The sequence below is a fragment of the Pollicipes pollicipes genome, unplaced genomic scaffold (genome assembly GCF_011947565.3).
Source record: "Pollicipes pollicipes isolate AB1234 unplaced genomic scaffold, Ppol_2.1 Scaffold_4881;HRSCAF=5763_pilon_pilon_pilon, whole genome shotgun sequence".
In the NCBI taxonomy this organism is placed as follows: Eukaryota; Metazoa; Arthropoda; class Thecostraca; order Pollicipedomorpha; family Pollicipedidae; genus Pollicipes; species Pollicipes pollicipes.
This window is the reverse complement of record NW_023596576.1, coordinates 5,089,561-5,105,863: the sequence shown is the minus strand read 5'-3', so window position 1 is coordinate 5,105,863 and position 16,303 is coordinate 5,089,561. Positions and strand designations below refer to the sequence as shown.

General features: G+C 48.6%; 1 protein-coding gene across 1 annotated transcript in view; it reads right to left on the bottom strand.

Moving 5' to 3' along the window:
• LOC119101837 (fibrillin-2) overlaps nucleotides 1-7,385 on the bottom strand; it is a 63,698-nt gene extending 56,313 nt beyond the window's left edge. The window contains exons 1-2 of the mRNA XM_037225260.1: nucleotides 7,321-7,385; nucleotides 7,154-7,198 (exon numbers count right to left, since the gene is read on the bottom strand). Coding sequence (XP_037081155.1) covers nucleotides 7,154-7,198; nucleotides 7,321-7,385 — 110 coding nt within the window. The remainder of the gene's footprint in view (nucleotides 1-7,153; nucleotides 7,199-7,320) is intronic.
• Nucleotides 7,386-16,303: the final 8,918 nt, after the last annotated feature.

The following is a 16,303-nucleotide window of genomic DNA, read 5'->3' as shown; positions in this document are numbered from 1 at the left end:
TCGAGTCAGAGAAGGATTCGGTGATTCAGGAAGCCTGGGAGTTGATAAGAGACTCATGATGCATTCGCAGCGCACCAACAATGTTCTATTACACGTGACATCACGAAGAATTTTTCTCTTCCCGCTGCTGCAAACAATTAAAGGCGCGGAGTCAATGGGTTATGACGTCATGAATGACGTTGACAGCACAAAATTTTTGTCGTCCGGGTCGCTGTGAGCACGCGTTTAGGCAAAAAGAACATGATTCAGAATTGATATCATTCCAAGATGATGTAAAAGTTCGTGGTTCCTATTCGTTCGTGGTTCCTTATAGTTACGGCACATTGACTCAGCATTAATAGTAGTGACAGCTCACTTGGCACTTTGCATTCAACTACATGACACTTTAATTACAGAACGCATGCGTTGGAAATTAAAGCAAAAGTTAAAACTCATGGAGATGAACGACAATCTGAAAAAGAGCTCGACTACAAGTCGTGTGCAGTGAAACTTAATAAACTCGCACTTAACTCCGGACTCGAGTTCCTCGCGATTCGAACTTAAATCTACGAACCGCGATAAGGATGGACTTGAAATTCGGCTCAGACTCAGCAAACTGGGATGTGGACTCGGACTCGGACTTCAGCCTTGGCATTCGTCTTGTGTATGAGGTGGACATGCGTCCCGTATGGTAACGTGTTTTTTAGCGTCGATACAAAATTGTTTTGCTTGAAATTAATGATACAAAGTGTGTCAATGGCAGGCCCGCTGAGCAATCCGTCCATTACTAACCTAGAAGCCTGGGCCAGGTGTATCGCCTAAAGTTAGGTATTACGTTTCTGGTCTCATCTCTCAGTCAAAAACTTATTGTAAATATATTGTCCCACCAAAAAGCACGTTAAAACGGGCGAGGTGGGTTCGTCCACGTGTAGGAGGCAAATTAACTAACATTGCTGTGGGATAGCATGACGGTACTTACGGGATTCAAAGGTTAAGACTCCCCTAGCTCTAATTCTGTTAAAAAATATAGCGTAGAAACTTTGCATTCATACCGATAAGGTCAGGGACCTAGAGAAGATGGACTCGTCTCCAGTTTGCATTCTTAGGATATGCAGAATGGTGTTTTTATCTCAGTCTCTAAACTTTTGGTAGAACGTTGATAGAGGTTGTTCAGTTTTTAGCAGGCATTTGTCGGTTTGTGGTAAAGATCCCTATGGCATAAGCTTTCAGACTGCGTGGGTTCGAAATTTTTTGCATAAAGCTGGACGATGAACATGAACTGACGAAATAATGAAAACGGACGATACGATCAAGCACGGCTACGAAACTATTCCAACCAAATAGAAACATGAGTGAGCCTGAGAAGTACCAATTATGAGCCAAGGAGAGCGTATGCGTACCCTGTGAAAACTCAGGGCGCTTAAAAATGGCGAGCACGATCTTAGTAGACCACTTGCGGGCCGGTAAGCGTCCATCGATTAGCCAAAGAAGAGCGGGCCGGCCGTTCAGCCGAAGTCAGCGCCAGGAGGGCTCTCGAACGTAGCCGACTGTACTGCACAGCCGACTCCGGACTGGAGCCGCCTTATCTCGCCGGCATGCCATACATCACGTCATCGCGACGCGCCGCTGATCGCGAGATTGGCATAAACAGTGTCGGTCGCGCCGTCTCCCGGGGGTGCGGCGCTAGCGGCGAGACGCTCGCGGCGTTCGCGGCGTGGCTGGACGCCGCAGCGAGCGCGCCGCTTTGGCCTAGTTCGGTGTGCCATGGTGACGTTTCCGATATTGGCCAGACATGGCTCCCATGTTTATCGAAGCGACGGGTGTCGGCCGAGCCGTGCCTGCAGGGGCGAGCACCGGCCAGCCGCGCCGGGAGCGTGGTCGGCGGAAGCCGCCCGGACACGGCCGGCGGACACACACAGCCCGGACACAGCCGGCGGACACACACAGCCCGGACACGGCCAACGGACACACACAGCCCGGATACGGCCGGCGGAAACCGCCCGGACACGGCCGGCGGAAACATACAGCCGGACGCGGCCGGCGGACACACACAGCCCGGACACGGCCAATAGACACACACAGCCCGGATACGACCGGCGGAAACCGTCCGGACACGGCCGGCGGACACATACAGCCGGACACGGCCGGCGGACACACACAGCCCCGACACGGCCGGCGGACACACGTAGCCGGACACGGCCGGCGGACACGGTCCGGACCGCCGATGGACAAACATAGCCTGGACGCGGCCAGATCCGGTCTGACCAACAGACACGGTCCGGATAGATACGGTGGCAGTATTTCACCGTGGCGAAGTGCTAAGCACACCCGAGGGTATGACGCACGGAGGATGTTTTTTTCCAGAATCAGTCTTCCGAAGAGCTCCCGGTGTCGCGGAAAACCGCAAACATTCGCACGCACCACCCGACAGTCAGGACCAGAACACAAACAGACACAGGCAGGCACAAACAGACACAAGCATTCGGATACACCATCCGACAGTCAGAATGACAACACAGACACAGGCAGACACAAACAGCCAAGCAGCATGCCGTAGACAAACGCAAATTCACCGCAGTCGTGCCATAAGAGCACCCTCGCCTGATGCACCCAGAAGACGCACTGTCTCATGATAAACGCACGCACAAATGGGCGGACGTGAGGGCAGAGACTGCGATCTATATCCGTGCCTTGAAACTTAGACATTTACATTAAATCACGCACGGCGGTCAGCGATGCGCGACCGAACGTGTAGCTCCCAGGACCGAACCTGAGCGCGTCATCGCGTTGTCCGCGGCCGTGGCGCTACGCGTGACAGTTGTTGGATGGCCTCCCCGATCCACACCTTACACAGTGCGGCCGGAGGGCAGCCCCAAGCTCGCTCGGGCCACAGCGTGCTCAGCGTGTCCCTGCGTCCCCGAGCGGGCCGCGTCGGAGCGAGACCCCAGCCGGCGGGTATGTAGGCCGCCGGACTGTCCGGGTGCCCCGGGGCTGGACTGGCCAGAGGCGTGCGCTCTGTAGGTCAAGGCCGATCGCTGAGACTCGGGACTGCGGATCGCTGTTATTCCTCCAGAATTTTCCAGACTCAAACCCACGACCGATAATGTATGTTCGATAATGTTGGCGTTGTTTCGAGGCCGTGCCGACAAGATGGCGTGAAGTGCATGCGCGAAAGGAGTGACTGTTGTTAAAATTAGCGGCCAGAGTGTCCGATTGCAAGCAAAGCATGTTACTGGCATTTGGCTGGTTTGGGCTAGACACACATAACGCAAAGTATGGAAAGGAATTCTACTGGTTGTCTTCAAGGCAGTGAATGTGACAAAAGTTTGGTTCAACGTATTTTGCCTCCCGTGCAGCGTGACCAGAAATCACAGCGAGTCAAGAATCAGATGGTGGCGGTCCACATAGTAAAACGCAAGAAACTTTAATGATAGGTACCCCGTAGCTTGAGGTTTGCGGGACTCAACCACTTTCAAACTGTGGTTTGATCCGATCACTTTCAAAATGTGGTTTATCAATCAGGGGACCTTGAAACGTGATCTTATTTACATCACTGCATTTCTTATCTCCGTAGGCTCATGGTGGTTGGTTGCAACGGTCATGCCGCCAAGTGTAAACTGTACTACTAGCAGTCCAACAAAATCTCTGAGAAAATAATCTAGACATGGTCATTAGCAGGATGGAACGTGTTTGCGGCGCCTGTTCCCTGGTGGCCAAATAAACTTGCAATACACGATGAAGTGCACAGCCGCACATATCGTGGTAACTGTTTCAAAAAGTCAGCAAACTATGCCAGCTGTTTTTATGATCACGCCGCTTCCGTTTGTACCTTGAGTATATATAGAGTAATAAACACTGAAAAGTAATGCAAGGTTAATAACGCACACTAAAGCAAATTAAAAACTGTGTTGGTAAAAACATCGCACATGTTGTGCTTGGAGCATGCGCCCGCGGCCATGAACGTCGCTCACAATCGCTGAGCTTTTTTTACGCAGGTCCGAGTGGGGTATTAGCATCACTTATCAATTTAGCCACGATAAACGAAAGTGCAGCGACAGTGGTCGACAAAGGAGCCTATTTGTCGACATTCAGTGTTCATCTATTTACGAAGGTGTCATGACACCTTCACCCTGGGTCAGCTCGGCATCAGGTACAGCTCATTTGACACAAGCCCGTAGCCAGGCGGGTGCATTGGGTACACGTGCACCTCCTCAGATTTGGGGTATACTCCTAATGTTGGTCTGTGCAACTCTTGCACTTAGGTTAGGGCTTCACGAAGATAGGATGGAACCTTTCCTTGCGTTGATACCTGCAGCCAACGTAACGAAAGGCGTTGGGTGCCAGTGCTTGGCTCGTGCCAAGTTTGTTACCAATCTCAGCGCCTGTATCATTGGTTGCAGTTGCCTTTTGAGGGATAGCCGACTTTTTTGTGTTGACAGAGGTTTTCTCTTCACCTTACAAGGTTTTTTGTTTTCTTTGGCATCGAGACACATTTAAGCGGTGGTAGCCAAAAAGGCAGCAATCGAATGTTGCGCGTCACTCACGCGCGTTATATGATAACCTGCCTTGACATGCGATTTTGAGTGGAATGTTGGGTGTTTATTTATGCTGCATGGTCTGTCGGCCCCGAATTTTGGCGTCTTTTTCTGTTCTGAAACGCAAGTTGTTCACATGAATTTCTCTGGGACCGTTCTTGTACATTTAACACAAATGATGCAGATACATGGGTTTCATTAAAATAGTGTATGTGAGACGTCTTTGTGAGAGTTTTTACCAAGACATGTTTGTTTGTTTTACACCGTGCCTACCGTTTTCATTAATTGGAATGATAACTCATGTGACGCTTTCAAGAACTACCGGTGTTTCTGGTAGTTCTTGAAAGGAAACATAATCAAACAGTCTGCGTTTGACTTGGCCGGGCTATTCATTCATGCCAGAAGATACTGGAAAATATCATAGTTTTGTGGAACGGGACCCTCCGGCCCACTGCGTCATGCTCCGCGCTCCATCAAATCCAGCCAATCACCGATCGACAGTGACTGCGGCCTGGCCGACGACCGCCGGTGTTGCCAGTTCTGGTCACGTGACACCTCCAAATATTCCGGATTGGAGTAAACCGATGGGCCAATTGCATTCAGCCTTAGAAGCAAGAACTCTCTAGTCGCAGCAAGGTCGTGGTCATGAATGTCTCTTTGCGGAATACAAACCGAGTGTTCCGGCTCAAAAACCCGCCAAAGTAAGGCATTTCCGTTTTACGGAAGTATCGGGACGGGTCATTAGTGTTACGAATAGACTGCTTGTTTGGACTATCGTCCTTGTCTGGTGTATCAAGAAGTACATAATGTTTCGGTCGCTTAACTCTGTGGCCGTTGTCCGGTGTTACGAAGTCCTGGGGACTGGATGACGCTTGGCTATCAGCCATGTATGTGTATGCGTCACACCCGGACTTTTTACTCATAGAACTGAAGGGATTCGAACCAGGGTCATCTTAAATGCGAGGACAAGAAAGGTTCTTCTAATACATCATACGAGGACAACGGTCCGAATAATTATCTCATCTGTGGAACATTCCCTTTCGACAAAAGTGGTGCATCGTAAATGAACCCACGCTTACAGGCCTATGTTTTCATGCCGTCCTATTATCATGTTTGGTTTGCTTACGCATGCGAAATTTATGATCCATACTTAGAAAACATTTATGCATTGCAGTACAGGCACAAAATGTGTGAGGTCTATTTCATTCCATCAGGCAGAAAAGCCTCAACCATTTATGTAAATTTGTCGTCAACACAGGACACATTCCTTTTTTCACATACTGTATGGGTGTTCTGCATCGAGTGGCGAAAAATATTATCAGGGGGCGCATGGAGCATTTGAATGTCTGCTGCACTCAAGACGGCGATTCGTCTTGAGGGCGGTTATTGTCTTGGGGAGCAAGGAAGCCGGCTGGAGCGGGACATGACGGCGAGAAATGCTGCACAATGCAAGGGCATGATAAACGCCTCTAAATGTCAAGTTTGCCTACTAGCTCGCACAAGAGGGTTACAGCTCGTTTTGCAGTTGTAAAGCTTGTTTGCAGTTTATTGTACACTCGCATAGTCACGTACAAACGTCCGTTGTTGACCAAACATGAGTGTGGCTAACGCAGCACCCCGAGATAGAGTCATGGCGAGCTTATCCGCGCTCCGGGGCTATTTTTCATACGAATTATTCACATTTTTGCTGTCGAATCACGTAACAAGCTACCGTGGCGCCACATCACGCCGCCTGCTGACGCAGTGCGCCGTGTTCATGTTTGACGGACCACCAATGTCCAGTTGGGTTAACTCCGTCTGCTTGCTTTAACCTGTTGGAGTTACTCAGGCTTATACCGCGGGGAACATACCCAGTGGTGTACGTCGTGTAATATCAACCGCCTGTAGAACACCACCGGCCATCTCTTGACGTCGTGTGGTACCGGGATATAGAGTTCAGGTCCAAGATCACGGGGCCTTGAAGTGGACAGACGCTACGTCTACGTACATTTGCATTGGGATTACCTTGGTGTCTGCGTCCTCCAATCACCAATCCTGTTTATTCCACGTTAGGGAGCAGAGTTCGACAATCTCCTCTGAACATTAAAAGCGACGGAGTATTTAGCTGGCACTCGTGTAAGAGGTGCATACCTTCAGGGTAATGATTTCATATATGTATATATATATATATATATATATATATATATATATATATATATATATATATATATAGTCCAGCACACACAAGCCTCCGCGCCCGTGCGTACATAGGTGGCTCCGCGTCCCGCTGACCAGAGCAGTGGGCTGCGTCAGCGTACATAGGTGGCTCCGCGCCCCGCTGACCAGAGCAGTGGGCTGCGTCAGCATACATAGGTGGCTCTGCGCCCTGCTGACCAGAGCGGTGGGCTGCGTCAGCGTACACAGGTGGCTCCGCGCCCCGCTGACCAGAGCGGTGGGCTGTGTCAGCGTACATAGGTGGCTCCGCGCCCCGCTGACCAGAGCAGTGGGCTGCGCCAAGTCGTCTACATTGTCTTGTGCACGCTCAACCACGAACTGATCAGGCGGATGCAGTGAGCAGACCTCGCGGTTGCTGGCGAGCCCCGCCTCCCTGGCTGCCAGCCCGCGGCGGCCGGCCGTCGACCGTCCCGGCCCCGACTGACCTGAGCCGGCGGCTCCTGAGGAGCTGCCGGTGTCGCCGGCGGACCCTGGCCTCCTCCGAGCTGGCCAGCACCAGCGCCGCCGCCAGCACCGCCGCCACCAGAACGAGCTTCATGACTGGCGCACGTGCGCCGCCGGCCGCCGCTTCGACACTTGCGCGCCACCTCACGGTGACGCCGCGAACCAGCGGGCCGCTCGGTCGTCCAGGCCGAACCGGGAGGGGGGCGGCGCCATGGCACGGCGCTGCTAGGCACCGGGGAGACCCAGCTCCCAACAGACTCGGAGCCAAGGGGCACAGGGACCATGTCCTTCCCATAAGCCCAGAGCTTTACGCTAGATACTGGGCGCTTTCGCAAGAATGCGACCGAAATTCGCAGTAGCTCGCAGAAAATATGGCATTTGACTCCCTCTCCCCGACGAAAATTATGTCTACGTTCTGGCTCTCATCACCACACGGGGCACTATCAGGTACTATGGAGACACGACTCATATAACACGCCTGGTATCACCAAACGCCTTGTGGTGGCGCCAATGGTGCGGGTCGAGTCTCTTCGTTGTCTAGTATCACTATGCCGTGGTGTAAAGCGTGCGTCTCTTGTGTCTGGTGTCACCACGTAGCGACGAAAACGAGGTCTGCCCGGTGCCTGGCATCTTCATGTAGTGATACAAGTGACCTCCCCGACGTTAGGCTGTGCCATGTTGTAATGCGTGTGGTGTCCTCTTGGTGTCGAACACTTGTCATCACGAGCAATCTGTTCGGAGCCGACCCGGTCCGTCAGACGTGTTCGACATTTGCGCATCGAATTGCATTTTCTTTCGCGATTGTCATGCAATTGCAGATGGTTTTGTGTTTCAAAGGTTAGATAAAACAAGGGAAGCTTATCACTCGGCATGTGCCACCATACCAGACGGCAGCCATATCATGTGTATGGAGGGCCAGGAACTAGCAGATATATGACTTACAACCCACCTAAGTGCCAAATAATATGCATTCATCTGAAATCTTGCAGAAATAATTATTTTTATTGTGTCATTTTGGTCTTGTAAGAGTTTGTGCATAATGATCTGCCAACACAGGCGGTTTTGGCGCACGCTGGACGGGCGTACAAAATCACAGGTATTAAACCGCGCAATATTCGGCTTTCCTCTCCAATCTCCTGTCTGGCCACGATGGATAGTTTCGTAGTAGAATGGAGCCGAACAATTTTTGGCTGCGTATTTTAATGTCATCACGTAACTACCCCCTCCCCCCCCGAACGAAAACCCGTCATAACATCAGCACGGGGCCACTGTACAAGCTGCAGCATCGTAAGTTCATGGGATATGGTGTTTTAGTCAGGTTTAGAGCACAGTGAAGTGCTACAGACGGCCCAAACGCCTCTAGTATCAGACAAAACGAGTGTCCTCTAGTACTTCAGGTTTGTTTTTAGTGACCGATGTCTTCGCTTGCAATGGCATGCCATTTAGCAGAGCGATTGTCTTTATAATGCAGGTGGCAGATGCAAGTTACACGCACATATTGCTTTTACTGGATTAAAGTCTGGATTTAAGATGGTACTAGCTTTATTCATGGGTCCATATTGCCTTTTCAGTTTTCTCATGCTTTCTGCTTACGTTCCGAAGCGCTCAGCGTGTTAGTGTGCAACTTGGGCATGCTGATTTTAAATTTTTATACATTTGCCTTGCAAATCCCCACTCATCTTATCTTCGGTGAACTAGGTACATTTTCCTTTCAAGCATAGCATTTCTACACTTATTTTGCAGAACGTGATGCCACTCTGTTTTTGACTTACCCATGTGTGATGGCTGAACCTGGTGTCGAATCAAAGTTTAGCAGCCATTTTTCCATAGCTGACGCTTTGAACATCATTGAATATGATACGAGGTATGCTACATGTTTTTCCAACTCCTTTCCAGTAAAAAAGAAATTCACCGTTTCTTTGTATCTACTCTAGGTAATGATCGTGACAATCATGTGCTCACCAAATGACATGTTTTGAACCGAACTACCCAGTGAGATTGCACGGATGTGAAAAGGCGTGGCAAGAGCACAAACAGCGTCATTGCCTTTGTCTCGGAAACTTTACAGTCTAACTTTCAAAGCAAAAAACTTTCAAAGTGTGCTTTGTAAAAAACGACGATGAGTGCCGCCGCATTTGTCTTGAATTTGAGAATCCATGCCAACTGGTAGTGCCATGATGCACTTGGGAAGGTGTCACCCGTTGTTTACACACCAGAAACAGGCGCTCGAGGAATGTGCTCACAAGCTCTAGGAAACGTGCCGGGATCTGGGATCTCAGGGTGTATCCCCCCTTCCCGTCAAATTACCAGTATCATATCCTATGGGGAGCCAGCGCAGTCGGCCCCAAACTGTCACCACCGGTCAACTGCGTCTCCACAGGCATGTTCTTCGCTCGCAGTACCAATGGGAATCTGTCAAAAAGCACAACGTGAAATGATAAATGATTCCCTTACTTGTTAGGAGTTGCTTTGACGTCTTGGGTGCGGATCAAAGCCCAGTGATGGAGTGTCTCTTGCATGAGTTGGGTATGCCATTCGTGATGAATGTAAGCCAGAGTAATTATTTTATTCCGGAGTTAGTTACAGCACACCCGCTGATTTATTTAATCCGGAGTAAGTTACAGCATACCCGCCTATTTATTTTTGGTATCTGTCTCGTTGCCAGGAGTTTGTCTCTGCAAAGGCTGGCCTTAAGATAGGCTCTGTGAAAGGAGAATATACGGTAGCGGCACTTCCTTTGGGGAAACTGTTTGTGTCCATGGCGGGCAAAGCGCAAAGGAAAAGCATGTCAGGCAATACAGATTCTGTTACGCGTTTATTTGCTTGGAAAATTGCCTGTTGGAGTCAGAAAGTCCTGCTCTTATGAATAAAAATGAAATAGCAGTACTTTCTGTTGTGACGAACCGTTCTAAGCACATACTGATGCCTCGTTTCCGAATTATTGAGTCTGCGGCCGTAAGTATTACCGTCCATGACAGTTTTGAGCGTAGCTGCCCGGGAACTGTTAAAGGGAATACTTCACGTTTGAGGATATTTAAGCAAGCATCAGATGTGAAGGAACAAGCCCAATTATAACTATTGGTATATCATGAAGTAGAAGACTGCTCTACACAACGCAATTTCTCGGTTTACTTAATATGCTCCTCCATATTTCATTGATTACGGCATCGTACCACGCACAGCATTGGTTGAGAGCCAATTGGTGACTGTTATATTTGAAAGTCGTGCTCACGAACGCCAGATATGAACGACTTGATCATTGTATTTTTATCGGCCTCGATCTCTGCATGGCTTATGGAATGGCAGGATTTAACACGCCTCAGGTGGGAGGGTCAAATTGACCACTCCTCCCAAAAGATTTTTCCGGAATGGTTTCCGGACGGTGCGGCGTAGCCGTGTCAAATTCTGCATAGCTGTAGACAGTTTAGTAGCGGATTGTCTGGTATCACAAATTTAGACACACCTTGTAAGGTCGCTAACCTATGGCAGGTTAAAGTCATGTCATGGTTTCAGCGAAGGCAATTTCTGGGGAATCGCTCAATCTGATCCAAAAACGGAGTGTTAGACGAAGCCAATACACCTCTGAGATGTTTGTTTAGCAAATAAAACAATTGAATGAACAAAGTACATTGACCTAGGGTCAGATATGAAGGTCAGACCAAGATCAAAACCAACCTGTTTTATTACTCTAGGGTTTGCTGTATGGGGTAGTTTCTGGGGCTGATTTCTAGTTTATTGATTACAAGAACCGCATTATGCACATTCAATGAACGTCTTAAAGGTCAGAATAAGTCACTGACCTAAAATGGCCCAGGTCAACATTTTTTTTTAAAGATCATGCTGCCTAGCGTAATCTTTGACACTTATTAAATTGCAAAACCCAAGCCCTCCTTATATTATTTTGGTTACTATGACCTTCAAAAGGTCAAAGAAGGTCACTGATCTTAAATGAGCATGAGTTGTTATGCTTAGAATAGCTATCTAGGTTTCGGGGACCCTTTGGAGACCAACTTGTAATATGACCTTGTTTTACCTTATTGACCCGAAGGTTATGACCTAGAAACATCAAACTTTGACCTAAGTGAGTTCAAGTACAGGTCAACACATCCTGTAAATGCAGTGTCATTATCTCTCTTAGTTTTTGAGATCCTAGGGGAGTTAGATTGACCCCCACCAGAGCGCAGGGTATCCAACCGGCCACCCAGGCGCGTGTTAAATGACGTTAATTTGATGTCATGAATGCCAAGGTGACCCCAAAATACTCTCCCCAAGCTACTCCTCCATTATCTGTGACGTGTAGCTCAAAAAATGGGGGGGGGGGGGGGGTGGTTAGTACTTAAAAAGGGCAGAGTTGTGAACTGCATCGATAGGTCTTCAACACAGCTAATTCAGTTCCAAACCTCATATGAATGTGGAGCGCTCCCTTTAACAAGAAATTTGGCATGCGAATACATCACACCAATCTGTATTGTGACCGGATGGTGCTATTGAAATTTAATGGGACAACCAGCAGCTTCGGCAATTCAAATGCGCAAATTCTGTTGCAATTTATATCCGTTATTCATCCTTTGCCTTTCATTCCATCCTCACATTCAGACTTCGAATACTTGGTTGCATGAAGTACCAGATCTCGTTGAAAAAAGTGGATGACGATTTTTGAACGCACAGGAATTGGTAAAAGTGATAGAACTAGCGATTTCTGGCGCCAACTTGACAGTGCCAGCAGGATGAAGCCTGGCATCCCCGTACTAGTCACCATTCCCCAGACGGTTATGGTAGGTTTACAGATGGCAATAAGCCGTTGCTAGCTTGTTGAAAATGCCAGGCAGTACTGGAAAACGCATTGACAGTGGTGAAACGATACTGTCACGACTAAAATGTGACGCGGTTATGACGCCAAAGAGAAAGACTCCCACAAACATGAGACTCTTCACTCGATGTGGGTTGGTTAACTGATTTAGTGGCACTGTGCCCCCAGCGATGATTGGGTGCCTCGGACGCAGAGTAATGGAACCTGCGCAGGCGTGCATCGTCCAACGTAACGTAAGGTAGCTCAAGGGCAGCCCAAAGCCCAGGTTCGGCGGCGCAGATGCAGAGAATCCCCTTCATGGCCCGATAGCGCGTTTAAGAATAGAAATACCTGGTCATCCGTGACATATTCATATTCAGATTCAGATTCAGATTCAGATTGCATCATACGACAAATCCATAGCTACGAGACTTTTCATTGCCGTACATCGTAATATAAAAATTGGATTGATCAGATCGCATACAGCAGCCCAGCACATGCGTAACATGCAGCAATGTGCCGACGCTCACTGCGTATCAACGTGTGTATCAACGATGTGCCCACACATATCATTTGAAAGCCCTCTTTGCTCCAAAGGCGGTGATGTGAAGACAAACCGGCCATCCAGTCAAGCGAGAAAGTCATAAACAATCGATAAAAATTGGGAGGCCACTACGATGTTCTTCAAGATTGACGCATCGCGTCATCGACCGATGCCCATTACTCTGGCGGCGAAGAATGCACGGGTCATTGAAGGCCATGGGACAAAACGCTCTGCGGAATCTAGATCATGGGTTTTGTCACTCACTTACCGATACACATGAACCGAGTTCAGACACACAGCCAGCATCTTCTCTCGGACGAAGGGGCGAGGACAAATGCCAAAATTGTTCCGAACTCCCGCAATTTTGAACCGAATTCGTGCGAAATCGCACAGTAACTAGTGTAAGTCTACTGGCTCCGTTGGGGGCAAGGCTCACTGACCACCCTCGCCCCCTCCCCCCCCCCCCTCCATAGGCAACAAACCTGGCTTAGTTGGATAATAAGTGAAAGCACTCATTTACCGAAATGCATCCATAAAAAGCAACGGGAGAGCCATAGACGTTAAAGATATCATGCCTTTGGGGCCCATTGCGATTGTCTTGTCATTTGGCACATCAGACCAGCAATCGATTCTCATCAACCTGGCTGAAGAAGCCATACGAACCATTGATATCGATCTATGTTAATAAGCATCGGTCGATAATTCTGGACGGAAATTTATAGAAACATAGAAGTGACCCCGTAGAGTACTCTTTCCGATCTCGTATGATTTTCACGTAGCCCTTACGTCGTTTTCCACGGTTGCGTTTGGGGTAACCAGTGTTTTCAGCGGATGCGCAGCTCAGACATGCGCTTCATTATTTGAGCGACAAAACTCGTTTTGTATGTTTCCTGAGGTTCTGACTCCGTAGATTTGAAGACCCAAATAATAAGTTAGGTTGGTTGGCATTGGTCCATGGTTCGAGTGCCCAATTTTACAAGAAAATTGTGGAGACTTCCTGCCAGACTCGACTTTTATGATCTGCTGTGACTTTCCTGCTGCTCATTATGAGTGGTTTTGCTGCGCACTGTTCCCTTTTGGTCAAAGAGAGTTTTCGGACGGTCAGGCGCATGGCCAATTGTTTTCCTATCGGCGATGGTCATCCGTAAATGGAATGAGCTCCTGTATATCACTTGTGCTCTGCTGTCGACTCTGATACTGATGTTGATGCTGATATGTATGACAGAGTGCTGGTTGAGACTCATAGCCGAACGAATGCAGGCTAATTAAAAACCACAGTCTTATGATGTCAAACTTGATCTAAAAAAAATCGTACGCGAGTGTTCGGCACTGGGCCTTCCTTGGGTTTGCGTTTTGATAACACCACTCTCATTTTTATGTCATACACTCTTGACTGCAGTCTAAAACTGGGATAACATACAGCTTATAGTCCGTAAATTAACCTTATTCAGGCAGACATGCCAGCTTCAGGCGGGTTTTGAAATCTAAATCTTATGGTGAATCATTAAGTGTGTGAACTCGTAATTATGGAACATTATCGACTCACAACGAAGTGTCCCCATACGCGTCCCACTTAACGCATTCTTATTATGCTTCCAAGTAAATTATATCGCTCACCATAAAATATAGCTTTGAAAACTCACCTTGACAGTGTGTGTCTGCCGAAAGAGTGAATTTTGTAAGTTTTAGTAAAGAAGACTTGGGGAGACTATGCTCTTTGCCCTCCCGGAAGGTTAACTTGATGGACAAATCACGTCCTCTGATAGGCTATTTCTGTGGTACGATTTATTGCGCCAAAAGCTACAAAAGCGTTTATTTGTATTCGTATAATGATTTTCGCTGACGGGTACCCATACTGAGAAGCGTACATTTTTGAGCTCGCGAGTCTAAACTTGACATCGGTTTCGCCAAGCTCATACCGGTGGAAGGCCCAGGGTCATGACCTCGTCTACGATATTTTGGATAAAGTTTGACATGATGAAACTGGCTTATCATTACCCTGCTAAGAGTGATACTGACATAGGCTGCCGACTCTCGTCTGGACCGAATCTAGGCTGAATGTGGCTTATTTTCCGCCATGTTACCTTCTAGCCTAGCGCAGAACTATTTCCAAGCCTTGAACCTTAATGACGTCACGCAGTGCGGGCGGCGGCTGAGCGCTTGCGGTGCGTTTATTCGATCGTGGATGTCCGTGATGAGCTGAACTGTTGTCAGAAGCATGATATCAATCAAATACATCTGGAGACACTATGTGTAAGCCGAAACTTCGCGTTCTTTGAAAATACCATCATCCCATTCAATACACGCGAACGCTAGTCAGCGCGCGTGCTTGGCTTATCGAATTTCATGTCAATCTGGCAGCATTTCTAAGGCGCTATGTAAACGCTGGACTGGGCCCGGGTGGGCGGTCGCGGCAGACGGGCACCCAGTGACGAGGCGTGTGGGCGTCCCAAGCGGGTGACACCCTTCTAGCTGTGCGGCCGCGGCTGGACAGATCCGATATGATCAGGAGAGTGACGAGCGACCTTGTTTATACCGGTGATGGCTCATCGGGTAATGAGCGGTGGGCCGTCGGCAACTAGGCATGGTTACCAGATGTCCTTCAGAGGAGACCAGTGCTGCGAGGGAACGGATTAGAGTCAGCGGCGGGGTGGAGGTCCGCGATTCCGTTTGGATTTGGTGCGGTACTGATTTACAGGGCCAGTGTTCTGAGGACGTCTTGGAGAACAATCAAGAGTTATTCTGGCCTGAAAACAAAGTTAGGAGCAATTTATGTTATATATATATATATATATATATATATATATATATATATATATATATGTGGGTGTGGGTGTGTGTGTGGGTGGGTGTGGGTGTGGGTGTGTGGGTGTGGGTGTGGGTGTGGGTGCGTGTGTGGGTGGGTGTGGGTGTGTCTGTGGGTGGGTGGGTGGCCGGGTGGGTGTGGGGGGCGTCCCTACTTCGAATAAAACGGGTGACTGCTTAAGTCACGACAAACACATATCGTAGTTGAACAATATTTTGAACTGCAACATAAGCGACTACCTTTTTTGTGTAGCCCGTGATGTTCTCTGCCGACCCTCTTGTAGATTCTACATGAGAATCGGTGTGAAATGAGCAGCAAAGGGAGACCGGCGCCCGCCCTCCCTCTTTTAGTGCTGTAGGTGGCTCCTGACGTGAGGTAAAACCGGCTTGATGTGTTATCATGCGATCCGGTCTTCTCCCTTACGAAAATTTCGGCTGCGCCCGTTATGTAGAATGTTAGCTTCGGCAAAAACGACTGCATAATCGGTAGTTGTGGGGTGGGCCGGGTTGTGATGCGGTGTGATTGGGCGGTCATGGGCTTAACCACATTTACATGGCAAACCTTTCACCTTGCCCTCCCACAAAGATTGTTTCAAGGCGTGAAATCGACACATGTTGTGCGGTGCTTTCCGTAGTGAAAGAAATACTGGAATGGTGCTGATTGATATTTCTGACAAGATGTGGTTACCAGCGCACCTTTGGACCGTCGAGTTTTCTCAAGCTAACATAATTTTGTGCTTGATTCCACCAGTTAACCAGCGCCTTGCGGCATTCTGAAGGTCGGTTATTTTCAATAGGAGAACTCCCACCTCCTCATACCAAAAAACGAGGAGCTAAAATCCCTTCCTGCTTAAATCAATATCCAATAAATGGAAAATCGCTGGCCGCTTTATTTTTCAAACGTTCTTCTAAAGACTCGGTTGGTCACCAGTTGCAGCGAATTTCGAACTGCCTGTGTGATAGCTATACTAGTGACGACCTCGCTCGAGTCAA